We start from the raw sequence: 27,904 nt of genomic DNA, 5'->3' as shown, positions 1-27,904 counted from the left end.
GAGAGACCTGATAAAACTTAGTGGAAATGGGGCCATGGTTAATGTAGAACCCTGTTTAGTTTTTTTTTCTTGTGAATTATTGTCTAACTCTAGATATTTAAGTAAAACATAAGGAGGACAACACAAGGATGGAAGTCCTTGTTTGGACTGATGATAACAGGTAAACACACACACGATATGAGGGAGATATTGCTGAGGTGCATACATTTTAAGACTGCAATAAAATACTCTGCAGTTTTTCTCCACCTCTATACAAGTCTTCTTACCAGTTTTGATCACAAGAATATAACAGTTTGGAAATAAATAGATATTTAGGATATATTCAGGATATGTTCCTGCAATAAAGAGAGCAACTAGTGTTATCAATCTACTGAAAAAAAAACCCAAGTGTTTGCTGTATGGTGTTTACTGTTCTAACACTTTCTGTCCAGTGGAGGATCTGGGGTCCCTGTTTGAGAAACGGGACTTCAAAGACAGGCCGCGGACAACAGGTACCAAATCCACCCTTTCACTGCGGCTTGAGCAGTGTCCCCAGCAGCTTAACAACCCCTTCAATGAATACTCCAAGTTTGATGGCAAGGTGAGTTATTCAGCATTTTGTTGCTGTTAATTTGTGTCTTCCAGTGTATTCTTTGGTATATTATGTCTATTTTCAAAAACATTAAGAACACAGTCATCAGTTGCACACATTTTTCTCCCCTTTAATCATTCCCCTATCCCAGTGGTATGTAACTTGTGGCTCCAAAGCCACATCTAGTTCCTTAGTCCCTCTCCAGGAGCTCCCTTTGGCTTGGACAAAAAAATATATAGAATTGAATAATGTTTTGTTTTTTTGGGGTTTTTTTTACCATTTTAATTTTAATTAGTCATTGTTGTAGGCCTAAAGTGATTCTTATACTCCAGCTGTAAAAATGATTGGCCGATACAGTGAATGAAAAATGTAATAACATTTTGTCAACTAAAATGTGCATCATATGTCCACAGTCTGGTACCTCTTCCTCTATTTTGCCAAACCTTAGGCCACCATTAGCAGTGGCTAGTCTCTGAGCAGTGACACACCAAGGCGATGGTTGGCCTTTTTCTGCCGATTCAGCATGTTGAATCAGGGCAGCGGCCATGGAGCCCATTGGTGAATGAAACAACCTGATTGGCCACTCAGATCAGCGCACAAGAAGAGAAATGGATGTAAAAATTGTAAACGAAGGGCTTGATTTTTTTCTTCTTTTCTTTCTTCAAGTTACTTGAACTGTCCCAGGTGGCAGACCCAACATTTTTGGATCTGCATCGCATTATTCGTGGTAATGTGCTGCTCGCTAGCACACTAGCTCCTACCAAACCTGCATGGGGCGCTCAGCAGTAAATTGAAGAGTAGCAAAACCTATAGTCCAACAAGTGTGACTGGTCAAAAATGGTATCAACAGTTAACCAGTTACTGCTGAAAACCCTAATCTGTGTTCTACTTGTTAACAGTGATCAGTTGTTTTTACAAGCAGTGCTATATGTTACAATTATTTTGAATCTAACTAGTTTTGTAAAATGCTCTGCTGTTTTGCAGGCGTCTGTCATGGTCTGACAACAAATAATAGTATAAACCACAGTCAACCATTGGCATTATGCAGCTAGTTGGTGGTGGGAATTTTAACGAGAGAGTCAAATAAGCATGTGCCAGCAGTTTACTTGTCCGCAAATGCCCAGGTTGCATGTTCAATAATGTATGACTTTTAACCAACAAATATAATACATGCCTCAAGAGAGGCAGACCCTGGCTGCACGGGATGTAAGCTCTGCACCAAAACGTTTTATGATGGCAGCATGGGGAATCAGCTCTGATCAGCCATGCTATAAGGAAAAACTATTCAGACAACCAAAAGTCTGTGTAACAGACTACCATTGTTTGCACATGTTGCACAGCAAGGCCAGATAACATCACCATTTTGTGTCTAATGTATGTGTAGAATCAAAGTCATTTCATTCCATATTCCATGCTATATTTTGCAATGTCTGCAGTGCCTATCATAGGGCATTTTAAATTACTTGAATAAAGTCATGGAATTGGAGTAAAATGATAAGGAAAAGTTACATAAAAGTTTAACCCCAAAAACCCCACACTTATGCACCAGTCTATAAATGAATTTTATGACCATATTCGCTCCAACTCACACTTAACACCCTATTTTCAGCCTGTTTAAGAAACTTTGTAATGCAGTGCTCATATTCACTCATGCTTTCTTCTCCTCATTGATTGGTCTGTTCAGTTTTAACTCGCATTATCAATATAACATAGAACCAAACAGAATGATTAAATGTTGTTCTACCCTGTAAGGACGCTCCCCTTATTAAACAATCATATGTGTATCATATGATGTCACTTTATATCCCTTTAATCTCTTTAATCAATAATTAATATTTTTCTCTGCACGGTGTACCCACTGTCTCTTCACCTTTTAGGGCCACATTGGCACAACAGCTACAAAAAAAATAGACGTCTACCTCTCAATGCAGATGGGTCAGGAGAAAGTGCATCCAATGACAGTGGTGACCATTGCCAATGCCCGCGTCCATGACCTCATCGGCCTCATCTGTTGGCAGTACACAAGTGAGGGACGAGAACCTAAACTTAAGTGAGTACAATAATATTTCAGTACCAGTTATATACAAAGTTTATATATGTAGAACATATTCATCCTTTGTCTCCCTCTGCACTTATCTGTTACATCTCTCCACAGCGAGAATGTGAACGCTTATTGCCTCCACATTGCCGAGGATGATGGCGAGGTAGACACGGACTTCCCGCCACTTGACTCCAATGAGCCAATCCATAAGTTTGGTTTCAGCACTCTTGCCCTGGTGGAGAAATACTCTTCACCTGGCCTTGCTTCCAGACAGTCACTATTTGTCAGAATGTAAGTGAAAAATAAGCAGCATATCAATGTGCGTTACCATCAGTGACAGTGAATATGTGAATTTTGTGGTCCTCAATTTTAAGGGCCTGTAGTAACATACAGCATGCTGCACACCATCTGCACTGTTGTGTATTTTGTGTTTGTCAGACATGTACTCGGGGTGCAAAAATCAACACTCATATTCTGAGGTCTTCCCAAACAAATATTTGAATGTTTGCCATCAGAAAGTAAAATTATTCATGTTTCATTTTACAAATGTTGTATTTGTTTTAGTTCTAAGTTAAGTCTAATGGCACATTTCCACTACATGGTACTGGCTCTAGCTACTCTACTCGCCTTTTCTGGTTATCCATTAGGAAAAAGTACCTGGTAACCAGAAATATCACACCTATTTCACTTGAGGAGGTGCAAACGTTCCTCACCTTGCTGGCCGACGAGCGTATCCAGCGAGTGTGAGTGTGTGTTTGTATACATAGTTCGAATTACGGGGTGCTAAGGGGAGCTCAGATCCCCTGAACGCCTCCCTTGAGACGTTCAGGGGAGCTCTAAAAAATTGCTTACTTTTGTGTTATAGATTATATATATTCTGCACATAAAGGTTCTGATAATAGAGGAAAAATAGAGGTAATATGTCAATGTTGTGTTTATTCGCTCATTGTATTCCATTTTTGAACATCTGCCCCTTCTATCTGTCCCTGCTGCGGCCATCTGTGCGTGAAGCAGTGCTGTGGTCAAATTGCTACATTTATGTAGTCACAGCTACTGTGTAATTCCCACCCTGTGCGTATGTGTGCGTCGCGTTGAAACTGATGTCATGGCAGCGTTGCACGGAAAAGTACCTGATACCAAAGGCAAGGCCAGGCGAGGCCAGGCGAGGAGAGGAGAGGGCACTGTGTTGTGTTGTGTTGTGTTGTGTTGTGTTGTGTTGTGTTGTGTTGTGTTGTGTTGTGTTGTGTTGTGTTGTGTTGTGTTGAACATATAGTAAGGCAGCAGACTTTACTGAAGCTTCAATAAACATCATTCTACACTAAAATTGCTAAAACACCTGGTGTTACTGTTGGTAATATTAGTAGTTTCTGGATACACTGTAAGTTGATCGGACAGGAAAGGAAAAACTCCCGAAAAAGAACCCCTGAAATGACGGACAAACGTGCAATAGGTGAATAGGTGTTGTAAATAACAATTGAATTACAATAATGACAAAAAGGAAAGAGAAAGAGAGAGGGGGAGAGATGCACAGCAATAATGGTAACAACTGCATTTCATTTTACAATAATGACAGGTGCAAAATTACTAAATGCACTCTATGATAGCATGTGATGTTATGTGCAAATATTGTGGGTGTTGATAAAAGTCCCATGCGTAAATTGATAGTGGAGGCGTGACTCATAATAATGGCAGTAGAAGTTTGCATCAAGCACAATCACGGCATCAGCGCAACCAGGACCCACAACACTGGCGTAGCTTCAGACAGGACCACAGCAACAGCAAAACCAAGACCCTGATCAGGCTGAGCCAGGGTTACAGTATCAGTGCAGCCACAGCAGGAGCATGTCCAAAGGCAGGGTCACAGCACCAGCATAGTTATCACCACGATCAGGCACAGCTAAGATTGCAGCCAGGATTCGAGAAAACTCGAAAAGAAGGGAGCAGGAATGCTCCGGAGAGGCAATGGAGTTAGCGTAATGCAATAAACAGACATGAGCATTTGCAGATGGAGGGAGCAAGAGAAGGAAAAAGGAGCTCAGTGTATCATAGAAAGTCACCTGGCAGGTTAAACCTATGTCAGCTTAACAAGGGGCTGGTCCAGGCAACCTGAGCCAGCCCTTATTGTAAGCTTTATCAAAGAGAAAGGTCTTAAGTCTACCCTTAAAAGTGGAAAGGGTGTCTGCCTCCCTGACCGAAACTGGAAGATGGTTCCATGAAAGAGGAGCATGGTAACTAAAGGATCTGGCTCCCATCCTACTTTTTGAGACTTTGGGAACCTCAAGTAACCCTGCATTTTCAGAGCGCAGTGATCTTGAGGGTTGGAAGGGAACCGTAAGCTGTGACAGATAGGATGGAGTCTGACCATTTAGAGCTTTGTAAGTATGGAGGAGAATTTTAAATTCAATTCTGGATTTTACATGGAGACAGTGCAAATAAGCTAAAACGGGAGAAATATGATCCCTTTTCTTGGTTCCCGTTAGAACACATGCAGCAGCGTTTTGCACCAGTTGGAGAAACCTAAGAGATTTGTTGGCGCAATGGGATAATAAGGAGTTACAGTAATCCAGCCTAGAAGAAGATATGTCTAATTTTTGCAATGTTACACAAGTAAAAATAGTAAAAGATAGATCTTGATTGAATAAAACTCTGAGGTTCCTTACAGTTGTGATAGAGGCCAAGGTAATGCCATCTAGAGAAACTATATCCTTAGAAAAAGAGCTTCTCTGGTGTTTGGGGCCAAGAACAATAACTTTAGTTTTGTCTGAGTTTAACATCAAGAAATTACAGCTCATCCAGGCTTTTATGTCCTTAAGACATGTTTGAAGTCTAGATTACTGATCAGTTTTATTTGGTTTCATAGATAGATACAGTTGCGTATCATCAGCATAACAATGGAAATTTCCAGAGTGATCTCTAATTATGTTGCCTAGGGGACGCATATCTAAAGTAAAAAGGTCCATCTCTGTATTATGATGGACTCTGACACCTGAGTGAAAGTCCTTGAATAAACTTTCTTGGAGAAAGTCATAAAGTTGATAAGCAACCACTTTCTCAAGGATTTTAGAAAAAAGAGGGGAGATTAGATATCGGTCTACAGTTAGCTAAAACCTCTGGATCCAGAGTGGGCTTCTTTAGAAGGGACTGAATCGGAGCTACTTTAAAGGACTGTGGAACATAGCCAGTTAATGAAGACACATTGATTATATCTAATAAAGAATTGTCAGTTAAGGGTATAACTTCCTTAAGTAGCTTAGTTGGAATGAAGTCTATTAGGCATGTCGATGACTTGGATGCAGAAATCAAAGTGGAGGGTCGGTAAAGGTCAATGGGGAAAAAACAGTCCAAATAAATTACAGGCCATGTTGCCATATCCAAGCTACCTGTGTCTGAGATCAGGTCAGTTAAGGGCAAGAGGTGATGGATTTTATTTCTAATTGTTATAATTTTATCATTAAAGAAACTCATAAAGTCATCACTACTGAGGGCCAAATGAATACAAGGCTCTATAGAGCTGTGACTCTGAGTCAGCCTGGCTACAATGTTGAAAAGGGATTGGGGACCTGGGATTGCTTTTATTTTCTTCAATTAATGATGAGTAATAGTTTGCTCTGACATGGCAGAGGGCCTTTCTATATGTTTTAAGATTGTCCTGCCTGACTAAACGGGACTCTTCTAGGTTGTTTGAATGCCAATTTTTTTCAAATTTTCGCGATATTTGTTTCAATTTGCGGATCTGGGGGTTAAACCATGGAGCTAATTTTCTTTGAATCATTATTTTCTTCTTGAAAGGTGCAACAAAGTCAAGAGCTGATCTCATTGAGCCAGTAGCACTATCAATGAGACAATTAATTTGAGAGGGAATTAAATTAGAAAAAGCGTTCTCCGTAACTGTGAGACAGGGTAATGAGGGCACTGTAGAAGAAGAAGAATCAAAAATTTTTGTCAGTCTGCATGTTTAAAATAAATCCACAGAAGCATATTTACCCCTTTCTGCTTTTTTTCCTTTTGTAGAAATGCTGCTCATGGTTTCTCTTTAATTCCTGTGGACAGTCTGAAGGTAACCATGAAAGAAATTCTCCAGAAGGCACTCAAGAAGAGGAAAGGCTCACAGAAAGGCTCAGGTAATGACACCTTCCTTTTTTTGTAACCATGGCAGTTATTGAAAAATTGAATATACTAGATCCTTGTATAGCACATTGAGTGTCTCTCATCCAGCACATTGGTCCAATGTATTTAGGCCCACCTTTGTACATAATGGATAACAGGTAAAACTTTAAGTTCATTGGAGTTTATATTTACGTCTCCTGAGACTGAGACATAAAACTTAAGTTGAATTTGCCTCCAAAAGAATGTGTGTACATACCATTGTCCGAAGGGGAGTCTACCTGATGTTTATTATACTTTTCCTATTTCTTATGGAGGATCAGTCTGTTTAAGAGGATGATGAGGCTGTTTCCTTTGGTCTGCGGCAAAGTAATCAGTTATTAATCAAAGCCACACAAGCACAGACACACACACGGCTGTAGCTCAGAGTCAACATGTCAAAGATACTAAACCCCAATTGCTTCATGTTTGTACCATCGGAGTGTAAATGCATATGAATGATTACTGAGTAGCCGGTAGTGCCATGTATGGTGGCCTCAGCCACCAGTGTGTGAATGTGACATGTAGTATGCAAGCGCTTTGAGTGGTCTGAACACTAGAAAAGTGTTATACAGGTGCAGTCCATTTGCAGTAATGTAACACACACACACAGATGTGTGTACATCCTCATAAACAGAAGAGAGCCTTTGTCTCCTTTAGTCATGTGATCAGAATATGATCACATTTTAGTTCTAGTGTAGTATGTTTGGTACAGACTTTTCCAGTTGTCACCATCAGCTCTGCTAAATGTGTGGGAAATTTGTGCTCCTTTGCCTGTTTTGCAAATCTTGATGTTGCCTTTGATGGCTGGCTTTTGATGGTAGTGGCGTGTACCTCTAACACACGTAATTCATCAGGATGTGGAAATAAACTCACCAATCTGTAAACTCTCCATCAGCTTAAATCCAGCTTGCCAGTTTCTGGCTAGCCAGGCAGAGATTTTTTAAATGTAAACATAAGGATAAGAGGGATAGAGGATGGGCACTAGCTGAACTAGTATCCTGCTTGCCATTATACAAGCATTGGAAAATAAGCTGGACAATCTCTATGTTGCATCAGTTTCCAACAGAATATCAGGAACTGTCAGAGCTGCCAACTCTCACGAAATGAGAGTTAGACACACACGTTCACACCCCCTTTCACATGCTCTCACACCACACCCCCTATTTCTCACTCCATCAAATCCAAAACAAGAAAAAAACTTGTAGGAACTTGTGAAGAGGGCCGGTCAAGTCACCAGCAATATTGTCTGGACTTACTTCAGAATTTTTCAAGTACAAATCTGCCTGACTTAGTAGGGTTGGGATCTGAGACTCGGTCCAAAATTAGAACTGAGTAGCCTACTTAACACCAGGTATCTGTTCCCAAACGTGACATAAAAATTAATTAATGCAAACAAAGGCTATATATATCTTCAAGGCTGTGGCTCATTTGGCTACCTTCCTGGACCTTTTCTCATCTGTCAGCAGGACCTGTTACTTCACACATTAACACCACAGTGAGCTTGAGAGGCAGCATGCATGGCTAGCGTGTGACAGCCATATAGTCTATGATCACAGCTATGCCGTGATCATCTTGTATCCATTGCATTTGGATACAAGAGTGACTCATGTCACACATTCCTATCTGAACCAAAGTAACTGAGCCCAAGAAATAAATTTTACTATGTTCAACCACTGACAAAAAACAGAAGGCACTAATGAAAACAATATGCCTCACACATTTTGCTGATCACACAGCTGATCAATAGATTGCAGCAGACTGAGAGCCCAGCGCAGTAACAGAGACAGACAGCAGAGTTTTTCCTCACAGTGTCTGAACAGTTAAGTGTTTAGCCCGGAAAGTGACTTCTTCAGATTTCTACAGAAGACTTTGTTTTAGTGTCACTTTCAGTCAGACTTTAGATGGAATTCCTTATTAACATATGGACGCATCGCTCCATCTCTCATCCAGCTGCGCTTTGTTGCTTCCTTTTTTTATCAGGGGCGGATTTAGTGATTTGGCGGCCTGGTGCCCCAGTAAATCTGCCTAGCTTTGAATTCACTCATTCTCTAACTGGGAGTGGTGGTGGGCTGTAGAATAGGTTATGCACACACACACAACACACCTAGCTGCCCCGGTGTAACATAAAGTAGGCCTGCAGTTATTGCACTTCGGTTAAGGCATAATTCACTTTTAGTTCAATAAGTACGGTTTGACATTCACTCTAATGTTTTTTAATGCACATCTATTATGACTCATACATTTTTATTTGTTGTTGTAACGCTAGAGAGGATAAAGACTTTTTTTTTATCAAAACTTCTTTTACATAAAATAAGCCAGGCTATGCCATGCTTTGTGTAAGGAAATAAAATGCTGCACGACACATTTGCGCATGCAGCAGCACCACCACAAAAAACCCCCTTCCAGATCTCACTCCAAACTTTTCTGAAAAGTTGGCAGCCCTGAACTGTAATATCCTATGTTTCACCAAAACTCTGCTAAATCCTGGACAGCAACATTCAACCAGGAGGCTCCTTTTCTATTTGCTCATCCAATAGATTTGCTTTTGCACTGCAGGATTAAATCGGATTTTGCTGGCATCAAAGTTGAGAAGGTGCAGGCCCTGCAGTGACTTCACTCTACAAAGCAACATACTGACCAGACACATGTTGACCTCTGCCCCTCATAAAAACTACAATTATTTTTTTTGTTTTGTTTTTTTGTTTTTTTTTTACTTTGGGGATAGATATTTTGTCATATAATCAATATTGTCATTATCCCAAATATACCCTGAAATATTGCAATATTATTCAGCAGTGTTCAGAAATCTCAATTATAACTAACATTGTGATTAACTTTAGGTCAGATGGTATATTGACAATACCACAATGAATAACCTTTTGTCTGCCTCTTGGTAAGCCAGCACGTTACATGAAAAGAATGTGTTGGCTTATTTATCTTTGCTCTAGAGGCAACAAATCCTTTAATTGTTAGAAATACCATCAAATTCCAATTTATTGGCCCATGATTGTGTGGTGATGTGGATGTTGGCTGGAATCATTGTGTGAGGTGAGGTAATGATTTTTATGGAGGCTCGGTGACAGTAAAAGACATATCTCTTCTGAAGCAATATATGAAACAGTGTATAAAACACGATGCACCTTTAAGCATCAAGGTGAATCTGTCGGATCAGTCTGAGCAAGGAAGCAGCACCTTTGACAAGTTACCAAATCTTCAAATGACATTGAGGGGAGTATAGAAGTACAATTGGAGACAAATGTGTTATTAGTTTGTATGTTTGTCACGATGGATCTGCAAGTCATGATACTGCAAATGCAGGATACATTATATAAAATATACAAATAATGCAGGGAATGTTGTAGATATTAAATAAGTACTCATTTAAGCAATTTTGCATACAGAAATACTTAAATGACCTTTATGTTGCCTCCCAAGTTTAACATGTTATTGGTCACCAACAGGGCTTTTCACACACATAAACACCACTGCCAGGATAATTGGTCTCCCTATAAACAGAGTTAAACAGTAAGGCCATTCATTGCTATTTCAGTAGAACAGGGCATCATATATCAATTAAATTAAAAAAGAAAACAAAAAATATAATGAACAACATTTAAGGGTCAGTATGCTTAAAAAAAGTGATTCAACAACCACAAGCAATCGGACAATTAGACAATTAACTTATAGTTAACCCTGTTTATGAATATGGCCTTAGTATTACCAGGGGGACTGATGGCCAAAAACTGAACTGATGATATGACCCAATTTATAAATCAGAATTATCTCTAGGATGGAACTTTGCAGCATCAACAAGTAGGAGAGATGTTCCCACCCAACTCTAGAACTTTGGAAAAGTCTAAGTGTGTTGTTGTCTTCTCACGCCAATATTTCAACAGGGCCCATGTACCGTCTGGAGAAGCAAACTGAGCCAAATGTGGCAGTAGACTTGGATTCAACACTTGAGAGCCAGAGCACCCTGGAGTTTTGCCTGGTCAGAGAAAACAGTAAGTAATCCTAGTAAGGCTGTTGACCTGAACCATAACCACAACTGCCTTATCTTCTCAGTGAATGACTCCACAGCTGGCTACACTCCACCAGCTTTACTTTTAAAAATTTTATTGCAGTATTTTAGGCTACATCACTACGAAGTGTGGCTGCACAAAATGAGATTCATATTTTTTTTCACTCAAATGTGAAATCACACAAGTCTTTGGGACACTTTCTTAATGCAAAATATATTTATTGCATCTGCATCTTCGTGCAGAAAGTAAAAATGATCATCAGCTATAAGAAAAAGACACACTGCTTAACAGCTTTTATGGACTGGATTGTAAATGGACTTGGACTTGCATATAGTCTTTCTAGTCTTCCACTCACTTGAAGTGCTTTAACAATATAAATTCACAATCACCCATTCACACACATATTCACACACTTATGGCTGAAGTTACCATACAAGGTGCCACCTGCTACTCTATTTTGAAATTCGCAGGCACTCACACATCAATGGCACAGCCATCAGTATCAACTTGTGGTTCACTATCTTGCCCAGCTATACTTAGACGTGTGGACTAGAGGAGCCTGGCAATCTGCCCATCCTCCGATTAGTGGACAACCTACTGAGCCACAGCGATCGCTGAAAACTCATCTACACTTTTTTAAAATTTTTTTATCAAAAGAGTACTTTTAATGGATGATCCAGCCAACTTCAGAGCTACATGCAATATAATTTAAAACATTAAGTTTGGGTTTGTAATCTGCAGCTGTACTTCACCCACTGAGACACTGGGCAAATTAAGATTAAGATAAAATAATCCTTTATTTGTCCCATAGCAGGGAAATTTGCATTATTACAGCAGCAAAGCATGTCCAAGATACATAAAGCTAAAGAACAATATAAATAGTAAAAAACAAGATGCAAAACTCAACTGTAAATATATATATATATATATATATATAGTTACACCAACTGCACATGGAAAGTAAGTGCACATTGTGATAAATAGTCCATTCAGTGTGTGTTGTCTACTGGGAGCAGCGCTGGTTGTACAGTCTGACAGCAGCAGGAAGGAAGGACCTGTAGAATTGCTCCTTCACACACTTTGGGTGAAGCAGTCTGTTGCTGAAGGAGCTTTCCAGTGCAATCACGGATGGGGTGAGAGTCATTCTCCAGCATGGATGACAGTTTAGTGATCATCTTCCTTTATCCCACCACCTGCACTGAATCGAGAGGACATCCTAGGCAGAGCTGGTCTTTCTTATCAGTTTGTTGAGTCTCCTCCTGTCTGCAGTCATGATGCCCGGCAGACCACTCCATAGAACATAACTGATGCCACAGCAGTGTAAAAAAGGGTCCTCAGGAGTGCCCCCTGTACCCCAAAAGACCTGAGTCGCCTGAGCAGGTAGAGTCTGCTCTGACCTTTTTTTGTAAAGTGATGTGGTGTTATTTCTCCAGTCCAGTTTGTTGTTCAGGTACTTGTAAGAATCTACTATTTCAATGTCCATTCCCTGGTATAAAGGGAAACTGTCTGTGCCTGCGGAAATCCACCACCAGATCCTTTGTTTTCCCCATGTTGACCTGGAGGTGGTTTTGCTGGTGATTTTGTACTGAGGTAAATTTAAAGCCATAGTTTACAAGGCAGAGAGTGCTTTGACAGTTACTCTCCTCCCCAGAAGTCAGGTAAGCAATAGCCAGGGCAACTCTAGGTTTGGCCAGAGCAGGCAGCTTTACCAGTTTAGAAGCCACTGTGAAGGGCATGATCTGTAGGATGCCTCCATGACTGCCCTGTTCTAGGCAATTGACACACTTCTGCATAAACCTCTCTATAAACTGGGTGTGAGATCCTGCCATCTTGGAGCCCGGGGTGGAGAAAAGGGGGAAGAGGAAAACGTTGGCCAGGGCTCGATTGAGAGAGTACCTCTTGTTGATGTTGTGGAGCTGGGAGAAAGAGAGGGAACTGCTCATAGATTGGGCTCCTGAAGTGGAAAGGGCAGCAGGCTCATCCTCACTGGAGCTTAGCAGGTGCGTGAGTTTAGAGGGCCGAGTGTCATCCAATGGTGAGAGGCTGTTCTATCTCACACACCATCCACCCTCTTCTGGACACTCCTCTAGCCACTAGCACGCATTCACACACTGAGGAAGTATAAACGAAGCAGGAAAACCAGGATGTGCCTACCCGAATACATGCGGACCCCACAGTATATAGTGAGGCGGACTCCCACCATCAGACATCCTTTTTCTCTTCAGCAAAGGCAAATTGCTCACTGAGCAGCTTTCTCCATGGCTAGATTCACTACTTCAAGAAACTCATCAGTACCTGAGCACTGACCAAGCAGGGAGCAGTGTTAAGCAGCCACCAGCCTTCAAGGCCTGCCTGGCATTGCCTAAGTTCAGATGCCAGTGGGATCACTTCTGACACTTTGACGTGATGCGTCGCAACCACAAGAGTGAGCAGGAGCTTGAAATTAATGACGCTGAGACACCCGCTTCAACTGCCACACTCCGCCAACGCCTCAGGTCATTCCCACTGGAGTACCCTAACCCGCCATATTGGGCTCTTCAGCATGTCTCTTTCAATCCGGTTTGCCCCACTTATGCAGGTTTTGTCACGCCCCTTCTTCCACAAGAGCCCTGGCTTTGGATATGGTGGATTATTTCGGTGCAGGGTTGCACAGAGAAATTTAACCTGGCATGTCCTCCCCTGACGGCTGGCGGCCCACCTGCTTCTGCAGCCTGCTGGTTGGTCAGAGAGCAGGGAATCTCTAACTACAGCTAAGGGCTGACAGAGAGACACAGGAGTAGTGGTGAACAAGATATGTCTGCCACAGCCTCTCTATGTTGTGTACACATGAGTCTAATGTCTCCCTCACTGATATCTAAAGACACGGGAGAGATTAAATGCAAATGTCACAATATCAGCTGCTGCTTACCAATAAAGCTGCTTACCACCATTAATGGAAGCATACTTTCATGTTTAGGTGCCTGTGAAACACAGGGAATTTTTGTGTTTCATCTCCTAGGGGATAGACCATGTGTACAGTGGACTACTGTTCAGCTATTCCCTGGTACCTCACACCCTCAGCAAATGTATGGATGTGGCGCTTTAGCCACTGCATGACTGTGGCATGAGGGTCTTTTTTGTCTTTATCTCTTTTACCTCATCTGCATGGCCACGTTCAAGGAACAGGATATTTTCCGTAACACCAAGTTGATCTTTTACCTAACCAATTTGGGGTTCAAAATAAACTAGAAGAGCAGCCCCCTACCACAAAAGTGGGTGGAGTATCTGAGGGTGGTGCTCAGTGTATCAGCTTGCAGGTCACTCTGTCAGAGCACAGACTGATAGCCTGGCAGCAAGCATTTTGTAAACTGTAGCTTGGTGGAATGCTGACAGCTTTGACCATCATGCAGGTGCTAGGGTTCATTGCCCTGTTACAAGGCAAAGTGATTGGGGTTCCAGTGCTTGTGCAATGAAAAAAAAGGTCAAATCCTCTATCATGTGCAGTTGGATTTAATTTTTCCATTTTGCAATGTTTGATGGACAGAGTATTAAGTCTATATAGCAGCCATCTCTTCCTGCCCTGAGGGTTTTGGTGACAGACCTATATTATATATATATATATATATATATATATATATATATATATATATATATATATATATATATACTTTCATGGGATGGTTCTTGAAGGGGGTCAGGAGACGCCCAGTTATGCATGCCTCCTCACCGGACCTATCATTGGTACTCCAAGCCTTGGTGAAGATCCCTTTGGGCCTCTGAAAGCTTGTCATTCTAGACATCTTTCCTGCTGGTGATGACATCAGCTTAAAGAGTATGTGAACTAACTGCCCCACTGGTGTTCTGCAGTTGCTAGCTGCTTTGTGGTTACTGCCATGGGGCCTCTCTGAGACCAAATCCATATTTTGTTCCACAAAATGTAAGGTGTTTGTTCAGGTCAATAAAAAAGAGTAATTGAGTATCAAAATTTGATGCTTTTTGTCTTCTACCCCATGAAGGGGACAGGGAGGGAAAATTTCATCTGCTCTGCTCAGTTTGTGCAATGGCATGTTTAAAGCATGGCCCTCATCGGACGCACTTAACTGTTTGTGTGTTTTGTTGATGCAAGAAACACCTTGCAAGATGGCTTTGTGAGTGCTTCTCCCAAACCTACAAGCAGGTGGGGCCCCACTCACTGTGGACCACTCACACAGTCTCAGCTGCCTTGTTCAGTGGGTTGAGTGTCGAGGACATACAGTATGTGCATAGCATCGTGGTCACCCAAGGAGGTTTCTCACCACCTTGTTTGGCTGGAGCCCCCTACATCTCTGAAAAAGAAGAAGGCAGGATACAGCAACTAAACTTTAGCAGGTCAGGATCAGTTTAACTGGTTTGATGTTAGGTCACAAGGGTGTTGATTTATCAGGCTTCACTCACTGTATCTAAAGAGTCCAATGGAGAGTGGAGCCTCTGAAATCCAATGAAGGTTACAATGTTGTAACTTTGGTTCTGTTAGCACCGGAGGAGCACTCTACCTAGGCGACCTGCTGCTCCTATGCCGCTAGCTGTAGAAGATGTAGAATCAAATGTTGCCGGCTATATTTTTTCTTTTCTTAGTGTGCGAATGCGTGCTCGTGCTAAAAGGAGTAGTACCCAAAGAGTCCAATAGGGTTACAATATTGTAAACTTTTTTGTGGTCCTCCGTATCTTTTCACTCTCTTTTGCATTGTCAAAATAAGAATGAGTCTACTTGGTAGGAGGAGCAAGTGAGTGTTTATGAAGGATAATGAAAATAGTAACTAATACACAGCTCACCATAGCCAGATGAAGCCTGTGTCCCAAATCACTGGGCAGTCCAGTTATGTAAGGAGTTTTCTTTCGCAGTGTTTGATCCAGTGTTGGTAAAACAATATTTCTACCTTCAAATCCCAGCCTGCTTCAGCTCTGTGTGATCTCCAAGAATCCTCAGCCAAGTCATCATTGATAGTAAATAGTTTTCGGTTGATGTAGCGGTTTTAGTTTTGGTTGCAAAGTACCATCTTTGCTTTTGAGTGTCATCATAGTTTGATCAAGCTCCACAAGCAGTGTTTCTGTGGAACTGAGGGCATTAATACTGTATAGTTGGTCTTGCTAAGCATCACGGAATCTCTGCAACTCTGACATATTTTGTTGTTCTTAAGAAGTGTTTTATTTTGCCACATTTTACTGTGCTGTAATAGATTTATTTACATTAATCACCTGCCCCTCTCTTATAAATAGCAGAATTTTGCAGCCCTACTCCTGCGTGATAGATCAAGGGTTAAAATCAAGACTTAATTTTACATTGCGATTTTCTGATCGATTTTCTCTCTTCCTCCAGGCTCCAGGGGCGAAGAGAGCTCAGAGGAAGATCCTCCTATTGACATCACCACAGTCCAAGATATGCTGAGCAGTCACCACTATAAGTCCTTCAAGATCAGTATGATCCACAAGCTACGCTTCACCACAGATGTCCAGCTAGGTACATACTGCAGGCTATAGAATTCAGACATGTTATCATTTTTTTCCAGCTCTAAAAAATGTTTGTAGGAAATACTTCACATTGAAAGCAGAAACAGTCTCTCATTAATTTTAAGTGTTTTTATGTGACATCATCAGAGTTGTTTCGTCATTTTCCAAAGAAAAGGTAAAAATACTTACTACTATTTATTTCATATATAATAATATCTAAATTGTTATTAGGCTTTGGCCAATATTTAATATTTGTTTGTTTATTTTTATATTCTATTGTAAGATTACAGGATATCTCTTAAATTTCTCTGATGAAAAACTGTGATGAATAGATGTTTTTGTTTTCCATTAAAAGACAATCTTCAGACATAACTTTTACCGTTATCTCATGTCATATGATGTAGGCTACTTCTCTCATGGTTCTTAGATGTTGCTCATTGAAAAACAGAGTTGACTGAGCTACTTAATAACCAGTGTCATGATATGAGTTATCAAGGGAGCCAATGTTAGGGTTAGTGAAGCCAGATAATGAAAATATGTGCTGGGTATGTTGAACTGGCTTCATGGTACAGGGTCAGGAAACTCTACACTATTGCCAAGGGTTACCCCTTTAGGGTAAGACGCCCTGTCTTCTGCTGGTAAAAATTGAAGGAGGTGTATGGATGATCCATATTCCTGTGTTTACATTTGGTTTTGGTGGTCACACTGACACCATTACTGCAGAGGTGTCCCTTTCCTCCATTAGCTCTGTTCCTCCCAAAAAAAGTCCTTTATTTTTGTTTATTTTTTTAAATAAACTTATACTTATTATGAATTTGATGGCTGAAAAACATTCCAAAATAGTTGGAACAGGGTTTACCTGTGTGTTTTCTTTTAACAACACTCAGTAAGCATTCCAGACCTAAGGACACTAATTGTTGAAGTTTTGAAATGGAATTTGTTTCTGTTCTTGCTTGATATGCGACTGTAGTTGCTCAACAGTTAGGGTTCTCTGTGGTCAAATTTGTTCTTCATAAGACACCACACATTTTCAATGGGAGACAGGTCTGGACTGCAGGCAGGTCATTGTTTTACTACGAAGCTACACTGTTGGAACACATGCAAAATGTGTCTCTTTGTCTTGCTAGAATAAGGAGGGATGTCCCTGAAAAAGACGTCATCTGGATGGCAGCATGTGTTGCTTCAAAACCTGTATGTGCCTTTCAGTATTAATGGTGCCTTCACAGACTACCATGATGCAATTGGCACTAACACATCCCCCATACCATCATAGATGCTGGCTTTAAACTTTGCCCAGGTGTCAGTCTGAAGGCTTCTTTTCCTCTGTAGGCCAGAAGACACGATGTTACACTTTCTCCACTTTGTGTCAGTCCATCTCAGATGAGGTTGAGCCTAGGGAAGTGGGCACAGTTTCTGGGTGTTGTTGATTTATGACTTTGGCTTTGCATGATGGAGTCTGAACTTGGATATGTCGATGCAGGAATAAACTGTGTGACATAATGGGTTATTGTATTTTCTTAAACTCTGCAGTTGTATTATATTAAACAGTTTATACTACAATGGTGTTTTATAATATATAATACTTTTTAATAATTGTTTTACAAAATGTATTCCTTTCTTTTAATACTAAAACAACAGTAACACCTAAGTTCAAATCTGTTATGTTAATGGGAACCATGCAGTCTAATATTTAGTGATTGATCACGCCAGAAAATATCACTCGCAGTGACGGTAAATGGTAAATGGACTGTGCTTCTATAGTTCTTTTTGACCACTCAAAGCGCTTTCATACTACATGTCACATTCACCCATTCACACACACATTCACACACAGATGGCCGAGGCTACCGTACATGTTGCCACCTACTACTCATTAAATAATCAGACGCACTCATACTCCGATTACGCAGCATCAGGAGTAATTTGGGGTTCAGTATCTTGCCCAAGGATACTTTGATGTGTTGCTTGGAGGAGCTGGCAATCGAACCACTGACCTTCTGATTAGAGGATGACCCACTCTACCTCTGAGCCACACTATGGTCAGTTGGGACAGAAAGTGATGAAGCAGCCTTCCAAAGTTTTTACTAACTTGCAGAAATATTGTGGTACCACAAGAATGGCACACAGTGAGATTTAACAGGAGACAGAGCACAATCAATCAGAGAAGTGCTTCTATAAAATGTATATAGTCTGCCTAATTCAAGCAGTCCTGAAGAAAGTTACCCTCAGAAGTCAAAATGTACAAGGTTTTGTTCAGAAAGTTAAACTTTGGTCTCATCTGAACTTAAAAACTTGTGGCACATGTAAAAATTCAAGTAAATGGAACAAAAGCCATACTGTAGGCTTAGGTTTGGTGTCTAAATAAAAAAAATAAGTCAATAAAATTTAAAAAAAGCTGTGTAAAATAGTCAACAAGAGTCTACAAGCAGTATTGTCAAATGACAGCCCATGGGCCAGCCGGCCATAGCTTTAAGTAACTTTTAAGACATTTAAGAACATTAAGTAATTCATAGCAATAAATGTGCAAGACAGTATTTAGGGGTCAGGTAGGACGGACAGACAGGCAGACAGACAAATCTCCTGCTTCTGCACCAGACAGCAGCTCCCTCTCCTCATTGAAGGTGGGAGAGAGAGAGAGAGAGGGCAAGCAGCCAGTCTCAGTGCCGTGCTCTCGGTTCTTCCTTCTGGCTGAAGCAGGGAGGTTCTCTGTCAAGGCAGTACAGTGCGGACAGTTGGTGATCCACCGACCTGGTTTGCTTCGCGCCGCCACACAGTCTGGCTGTAGCTGACTAGTACTCTGGACTCGGTCATGCTCAGGATCAGTATTTTTTTGCGATGATGTCAGACAGGCAGGGCACGGGCATTGACTCACGCGGGTCCGATCAGTTTGATTTTTGACAGCAGAGCATTTTGTCTTTTTTTTCTTTTTTACAAAGACAATGACACAGAAGAATCCAGTAAATGAACATTTTTGTTCCATTAAACAACTCCACAAAATTTGTTAGAAAATATACTATGGGATGTTCTATACAAAGAAAGATAAAGATTATGAGGGCAGCGGGCTGTCGGTTTGAAAAAGGAGGGCGACAGGGGTAATGAAAACAGGCTCACTGGGAACCAATCAGCAAATAGCATTATTCAAGTGCAGTATTGTCATTTTTCTTCAATGTGGTTTAAGAAGAAATGAAATTAAAGTTGACCCTAAATTTGCTACATTGTTTGGTGTGGAAGCAGGAGTTGAGGAATCTCACAGCCTGGGGAAAGAAGCTGCTCTGTAGTCTGGTGGTTCGGCAGCGGATACTTCTGTATCCTTTTCCAGATGGCAGGAGGATGAACCAGCTGTGGCTGGGGTGGCTGCTGGCTTTCAGTATCTTTAAGGCTCTGTGCAGACACCTCACTTTACCAAGGTCACTGACATTCTGGGCAGTTTTAATCACTGGCTGTAGAGCCTTCCTGTCCTGGGCCATGCACGAACTATGCCAGTTGTTGAGGTTTCCTGTTAGTATGCTCTCTATTGCACCTCTATAGAAGTTAACCAGGATCTTGCTTTGGAATTTAGCCTTCCTAAGTTTCAGTTGGAAGTAGAGTCTTTTCTGTGCTTAATTATAATTTTAATTGACCTGACTCAATCAACAACACTAATTAATACTCATATATATTGCTTTTCAACTGAAAAAAAGTGGTCTGGGGGTTTAGTTGCACTTTAAATATGAATAAATCAAAAATATATAACTTATAAACAGGTATTGTATACATACCTCTTTTTCTAAGAGCCCCAAGAGATTTAATGACCTTATTGCAAACAAGATCGGCACTTAGGAGAGTTAGACATCAATTGTAATACCTGGAAAACATGTTAAGAAAACTTTTCTTGATTATGAAAATAGAGCTTAATGTGCTAATTGTCATGTTTCAAGTTGGACTTTCTGACTGTCAGTGACAACTATTTGTTTGAGGCCATGTAGAGTAATTGACAAGATTATGATGTAGTTTTTTTTTTAATGAGACTTGTCAAATCTCTGTTAGAGACAAAAAGGCTGGTGTCATCTGCAAAGAGCAGAGGGAATATGGAGTTAGATACATAAATATAGATTAGAAATAACAACGGTCCTAATATAGATCTTTAGGGTACACCACATTTCATTATATTGCAACTAAAGGTCTAAGAACATATTTACTGCAAACTTATTATTGTCAAAGTCTGTAGATATTATGTTTGGAGGTTCAAAAGAAGCCATGACACTGATGAGTGTACAGAATATTATATGTTTTTAAGTTTTCAATAATAATTTTATGCACACGTTTTTCTAAAATCTTCAAAGAATATGGCAACATTGAGATTGGCCGGTACTTTGTAAAGGATCCTGGACCACCTGTTTTAAATACTGGAATAACTACTAATTTTTTAAGTCAGAAGGTATAATTTCAGTTTTCAAAATGAATGTCAAAGGTTTAATGATAACAGACCTGACTTCCCTCATTTTGGAACAAGAAATACTATCATTACCCAAAACTGAATTTTTGAGTTCCAAAATATTATCATTGAAAAAAGGGATAGAGCCCTTCATATAATCCAGTTCATTAACATTTTCTATCGACTATCTTTTTGGTAAGAGATGCACCAACACTTGAAAAGAAATCATTACGCTATATCAAATGGATCAGTAAGAACTTCCATCTGTGAAAACTGAAGGAAATTTTAAGAAGGTCGTTTTTGATGTAATTGATTAATAGTTTTCCATGTGGCCTAAATGTTATTTTCTACATTAGTACTGGTCACTGTAGAACCCTTTCTTGGCTGCTCAGAGGAGATGATTGTATTTGTTTTTGTAAGATTTATAAAGTTCTAAATTAAGTACTATACAGTCCGGTGCGCTTTTACCTGTTGTCCTAACAGTGAGTGGCTATCTGAATGTTTTTTCTGTTCATGAACTAATTCAACTTTTTCTTCAGGCATTTCAGGAGAGAAAGTGGAAATTGATCCTGTCACCAATCAGAAGGCTAGTACCAAGTTTTGGATTCGGCAGAAACCTATTTCTATCGACTCGGACCATCTTTGTGCCTGTGACCTTGTAGAGGAGAGAAGCCCCAGTGAGTGAACCATGGAGACAGTGTCTTATTTTCCAGTGTTGTATACATGATATTTACAATAGAAGCCATGTCCTCTACACTGTACATTTTCTTCCTCAACACATTTGCACACATCCACACATATGCTCAGAAAAGTGTAAATGTGATTGGTTTTACATAGCTTTTCAGGTAAGAACAAATGCTACAATAAAGATAAAATGAAAACACAACCCCCAGCCTTCACCCATACCACAAAAAAGTATTCTGCTTTAAGATGAATACAGTTAACACTTTGTGTTCTAATGAACTTAAAAATGTTACCTCAACTTACCTCACAGACCATCAAGTCCGTTAAAGTCTGTGTAAAGTGAATTCAGAGATTTGTTTTAAAACCTATTATAAATGTTGGAAACTGATTGTTGAAAACATGTTACAAAGACCCTTTACTATAATGTGCTGAGTTGTGGAGTTAGATAGTTGTTTTTTCACCATTTTCTTGTTTTAAGATTTAAAAACCATAGCTCAATGGAGCTATACCCAGCATTACCCTGCCTCTGACAATGTGGCAGTATAAAAATGACAAGCAACACTAGCATAGTCCAGCGATTGGCCATGGCCGCTGCTCCTCCAGCAAATACGCCCCCAGCATTTCAGTTCCGAGAATACTATGCATTTTTTCATGATTTTGACATCTTCTTTTACATAACTGGCAATTTTTTTGGTCATTCAAATTTGTCAGGTGTTTAGTAACATGTCTGACTGTAATGTGACAAACTCAGAACACATTTTAATTATGACTTTACACAGACTTTAAGGTCAGTCATATTACACAAAAGGGATGTTCCAATCAAGATTTTTGGCCTTATCCCAAGCTATATCCATACTAGGTATCTGTTGATACTGAGTTTGATTTGATACTTGCATTCACCTAAATTTAATCAGCTTTGCTCTGTTGGAGCTGTTGGAACAACAAAATATGTGCATTCCTGTCGTGTTAAGTGGAGCTTCTTTCCTCACAAAATTGGAGAGTAAAGACACGCAAACAAGCTGCTCCCAGAATTCATGTAAATTATTTACACCTGAAATAATCTGCTGCCACTGATATTTGTCATTTTGAGTAGTGAAAGAACTGTTAACAGCAAAAATAACTTGTCTTAAATATTTGCATTAACATTTTTTTTTGCATGTCAAGAATTCATGTTCAGAAGGCTCTGACTTAGGTAATTAGATTATATTTGATCATGTTCAGTGTCATGACACTGAAGGAATGAATACAGTCGCATACTTTGAATATTGTCCATCCATCCATCCATCCATTTTCTTCCGCTTATCCGGAGTTGGGTCGCGGGGGCAGCAGCCTAAGCAGGGAAGCCCAGACTTCCCTCTCCCTGGCCACTTCGTCCAGCTCTTCCCAGGGGATCCCGAGGCGTTCCCAGGCCAGCTGAGAGACATAGTCTCTCCAGCGTGTCCCCGGTCTTCCCCAGGGTCTCCAAATGGTGGGACGTGCCCTGAACACCTCAACAGGTGTTAAGTATCCTAATTAGATGCCCAAGCCACCTCATCTGGCTCTTCTAAACGCGGAGGAGCAGCGGCTCTGCTCCGAGCCCCTCCCGGATGACCGAGCTTCTCACCCTATCTCTAAGGGAGAGCCCAGACATCCTACAGAGAAAGCTAATTTCGGCCGCTTGTACCCGCGATCTCGTTCTTTTGGTCACTACCCAAAGCTCATGACCATAGGTGAGGGTAGGAATGAAGATCGACTGGTGTGTCGGTGGGATTGAGGAGGTCTTTGAAGTATTCCATCCACCAATCCACAACGTCCCGAGTCAAGGTCAGCAGCGCCTCGTCCCCACCATACACAGTGTTGATACACAGTGTTGAGCACTGCTTTCCCCTTCTGAGACGCCGGATGGTCGTCCAGAACCTCTTCGAAGCCGTCCGGAAGTCGTTCTCCATGGCCTCACCAAACTCCTCCCACGGCGACCGCCGTAGCCGCACTTCGCTTGGCCTGACAGTACCTGTCTGCTGCCTCTGGAGTCCCACAGGCCAAGAAGGCCCGATAAGACTCGTTCTTCAGCTTGACGGCATCCCTTATCGCTGGTGTCCACCAGTGGGTTTGGGTGTTGCCGCCCCGACAGGCACCAACCACAGTATGCCCACAGCACCGGTCGGCCGCCTCAGCAATGGAGGCACGGAACATGGCCCACTCGGACTCAATGTCCCCTGCCTCCCCCGGGACATGGTCGAAGCTCGCCCGGAGGTGGGAGTTGAAGCTCCTTCTGACTGGAGACTCTGCCAGACGTTCTCAGCAGACCCTCACAATGCATTTGGGTCTCCCCCACCATCGGAGCCAACTCACCACCAGGTGGTGATCGGTTGACAGCTCTGCCCCTCTCTTCACCCGAGTGTCCAAGACATACGGCCGCAAGTCCGACGATATGACTTCAAAGTCGATCATCAAACTGCAGCCTAGGGTGTCCTGATGCCAAGTGCGCATATGGACACCCTTATGCTTGAACATGGTGTTCGTTATGGACAATCTGTGGCGAGCACAGAAGTCCAATAACAAAACACCACTCAGGTTCAGATCGGGGGGCCATTCCTCCCGATCACACATCCAGCACCCCCTCTAAGGACTCCAAAAAGGGTGGATACTCTGAACTGCTGTTTGGGCCATAGGCACAAACAACAGTCAGGATCCGTCCCCCCACCCGAAGGCGGAGGGAGGCTACCCTCTCATTCACCAGGGTAAACTCCAACGTACCGGCACCAAGCCGGGGGGCAATAAGTATTGCCACCCCTGCCCAGCGCCTCTCACTAGTGGCAACTCTAGAGTGGAAGAGAGTCCATCCCCTCTCGAGAAGGCTGGTTCCGGAGCCTATGCTGTGCAGCGAGGTGAGGCCGACTATATCTATTCGGAACTTCTCAACCTCACGCACCAGCTCAGGCTCTTCCCCACCTGAGAGGTGACATTCCACGTCCCCAGAGCTAACTTCTGCAGCCGAGGATCAGACCGCCAAGGTCCCTGCCTTCGGCTACCGCCCAACTCACACGGCCACTCCTACGGGTGGTGAGCCCATGGGCAGGAGGTTCCACGTTGCCTCTTCGGGCTGTGCCAGGCCTGGCCCCATGGGTAAAGGCCCGGCCACCAGGCGCTCGCCATCAAGCCCCACCCCCAGGCCTGGCTCCGGGGCGGGGCACGGTGACCCGCATCCGGGTGAGGGAAACTCTGAACCATTCTTCTTTTTCATCATAAGGGTCCAGTAAGCTACACTTTGTCTGGTCCCTCCCCTAGGACCTGTTTGCCACCCTACCAGGGGCATAAAGCCCCCGACAACTGAGGTCCTAGGATCACTGGGACACGCAAACCCCTCCACCACGATATGGTGGTAGCTCAGGGAGGGGACTTTGAATATGAAGTATAACTTTTTTGTCATGTAAAGATTTAGTCATGTTACAGAGACAAAATTCAGATTGCATGAGTGGTCTGGAAACAGTTCTCAACATGGAGGTGGCAGAGTCAGCAGCTAGCAGCTACAGATGCAAACTTCATAAACAGCGCTTAACACTGCAGCAAATATTGTGGGACATTTAAACAGCAAAACTAAAAACTAATTGCAAATTTGACAGAGGAAACAGAGTTGTCTGCCATGGACATATTTAGGTTATATTATTTCTCAAACCTGTAATCCATCAGTGTGCCCTTGTGTCTGTAACAAATTGAGTGTACATGTATTGTTAACACACCTATGTAGTTGCATCTTACTATCTGAATATAAGGCAGCAAATACTGTGACACTGAATTCAAACCAGGTTTTCGAAAGTAGCATTGACAGTTGAGCTGGGCTGATGCCACTTTGCGCAAAGTGTAAGCTTGGTCCCACTATCTGAATCACAAATTTGTCCCATGAAGAATCATATGGTTTTATTTTTTGATCATTTGCAATTTGCTTTTTTTGTCCTGTTTGCATCCTACAGCCAGTCGTCTTGCTCAACTCTGACGACATCTGACAGTGCCCGTGTTCTCAGATAATGCAAAGCCATGGCTGAACATGTGTAGACAGGAAGATGTTTATTCATGTGGATCTGGGCATCATTTCTCTTATTCATTATTGTTCTCATTTAATATGTTTTTCCTCTGTGTTTTACAGGTCATGCAATTTTTAAACTCACCTATCTCAGCAATCATGACTACAAGCCTCTCTACTTTGAGTCTGATGCTGCTACTGTCAATGAAATAGTTCTAAAGGTGAGCTCTGGCTGGATTTCATTGTTGTGCCATGTTTGTATTTGTTGTTAACAGTTTAGGTTTAGTCAGGGTATACAAAACTCATATTTTAGCTTTTTATGAGATGTTTCAATAGCTTTGGGTCAGTTCTTTTCTAATAGAAATGTCATAATGACATCTGTCTAACATAACAAAGGATGAGTGGCAGTAAGCAGAAGCAAAGTACATTCACTTAAGTATAGTACTTAAGTACAGTTTAAATGTACTGTTACCTGGAGTATATAGAGTATATAGTTTTATATCATTGCAGTACTCTTCGGTCTGATAAAATCCCCTTGAAGATGTCATGGTAATGTTATCAGGGTTGGAGACTTTAAATTTCTAACAGAAATGCTAAGTTTAAGACTGGAGGTGTGGAGTTTGAAAAACAGGACAGTTCACCAGGCAGGGAGGTCTCATGAAAAATTGCTGTCATCATTCATTGTCATTTATATTTTAATTTTAGTGTCATGTAAATCATTTGGCACATCCCACATGGGACTACAAGAAACAGTTATTTTACAGCCATCTTCCAGTCTTGCGTATGCAGGATATGTGGAAATGAAAAAGAAACAAGGTCAAACTCAAAGCAATATCCGAAATGAAATATGGTGCATCTGTAAACTCCGCAACTCACACTGATTCTAGTACGTCCTGCTGTGTTGAAATCAAATGTTGGTTGTTCCGGTCTTCATCGATGAATCAACGAGTGAGTGTTGCCACGCCAGCCTCCCTCAGTGGTTAGAGATAGGGACTGTTATTTGTGAGGGCAGACGAGGTGCTGAAAAACAGATAAGGCATTTTTAAAAACGTTAACCGCTGAGGAGGGAATTATATTTTTAATTTTGTCTTAGGTGAGGGACATACAACATGAAAAGGTAGTATTTTATGTTTATTTTAATAGAAAAGTCACATCCCAGCTAGCCCATCCTCTGAAAAATTAAGTACAGTCCCACAACACCGGCACAAAAGCTAAGCAACGTCCTGCTGTGGACAGGGCCACAGCAAAACATGTTTTACCCTAGGGTTAGGGTTAGGGTTAACCCTAACCCTAGCCACCACAGCTGATCGATGCAGCAGTAAAAAAAGCAGTAACTCTGCCGTTTGGTGAAGTTTTTCTCAATCGAGTCTTGTGATTTTGTATACCGCATATGAGATGATGTGAATCTCTGCTCACCTGAATGTGTGACAGGTGCGTCTGCAGAGGGTGCATTTCATTTTATTTGTATGATTGTTTGTCTTATGTGGTATCTATAAACAAAGAGAGAAACTCCCGTGCACTGTCCCGCTCACTGCTGATAGTAACAGTCATTAGGTATATCAGATATAGCCTACCTGATGAAGGTCTGTTAGACCAAAATGTTGTTTTTCTTTATTCAATAAATATGCCAGCAGTAAATGGGAAAGTGTGCGGGAGTTTCTCTCTTTGTTTATAGATACCACATAAGAAAAAGGGAAAGAAATCCCCCATTAGCCTGATGGACTGTCCCTGCCCCTTGCACATGGGGAAGCAGAGGGAAAAAGCAGTGGGAAAGTTTTGTTTTTTCAGATGCCCTTGAACATATGGAAGAAAGTTAATTATGATAACCACACAAGATTACTATGATTATATTTCATATCACACACCATGTGCATTCCTGTAACTTTCATCAGCAAGAAGAAACTATTTTTTAAAAATGCGATGATGACGGCAATGAGCTCAATCCCACAGTAGGCATCACATAACTGCGGTATTGCGGTAGATTGGTTACTTTCCATGGGATCACACCCAAACCGACGTCCTTTTACCTTGACTGACAGCTGTCGTTCATGGAAACCTAGAGGTAGTACCACAGAAGAAGACATTTCTGTCTTTATCGTCGACCCTTTTCATATGTAAGACATTTTGTCTTGTTATAACAGAAAAAAGGCGTATTTATTAACATTAATCAGGTCAAGTCAAGTCAATTGTCACAAATCACAATTTGCCTCAGGGGCCTTTACGGCATACGACAGCCCACTGTCCTTAGACCCTTACATCGACTAGGAAAAAAAAAACCTGCAAAAGGGGGGAAAACCTTATTGAAACCTGATAGTAACATTAACACAACACAGAACACACAACCATAGTAATAGACACAAAAACCAACAAATGCAATCCATGATAGCATGTAGCATTAAATGCAACCACTGCAGTCCATGCATGTGGCGGTAACAGTCATATGTGTATATTAATAATGGAGGCATTACTAATGACAATGGCAGTAGTTGTTGGCGTCAAGAAGGATCATGTCATCAGTGCAACCACAGTGTACGATCCAGGTCCAACCACGGGCAGGACC

The 27,904-nt window shown here is 41.5% G+C and overlaps 1 protein-coding gene across 1 annotated transcript in view; it reads left to right on the top strand.

Moving 5' to 3' along the window:
- mapkap1 (MAPK associated protein 1) overlaps positions 1-27,904 on the top strand; it is a 52,255-nt gene that overhangs the window by 14,815 nt on the left and 9,536 nt on the right. The window contains exons 4-11 of the mRNA XM_042508834.2: positions 432-580; positions 2,449-2,621; positions 2,727-2,903; positions 6,624-6,733; positions 10,655-10,762; positions 16,116-16,256; positions 21,200-21,337; positions 25,468-25,565. Of these exons, the coding sequence (XP_042364768.1) occupies positions 432-580; positions 2,449-2,621; positions 2,727-2,903; positions 6,624-6,733; positions 10,655-10,762; positions 16,116-16,256; positions 21,200-21,337; positions 25,468-25,565 (1,094 nt within the window). The remainder of the gene's footprint in view (positions 1-431; positions 581-2,448; positions 2,622-2,726; positions 2,904-6,623; positions 6,734-10,654; positions 10,763-16,115; positions 16,257-21,199; positions 21,338-25,467; positions 25,566-27,904) is intronic.

This window comes from Plectropomus leopardus, chromosome 20 (genome assembly GCF_026936395.1).
Source record: "Plectropomus leopardus strain MGB_pleo_1.0 chromosome 20, ASM2693639v1, whole genome shotgun sequence".
Taxonomy (NCBI): Eukaryota; Metazoa; Chordata; class Actinopteri; order Perciformes; family Serranidae; genus Plectropomus; species Plectropomus leopardus.
This window is presented reverse-complemented; position numbering and strand designations above follow the sequence as displayed.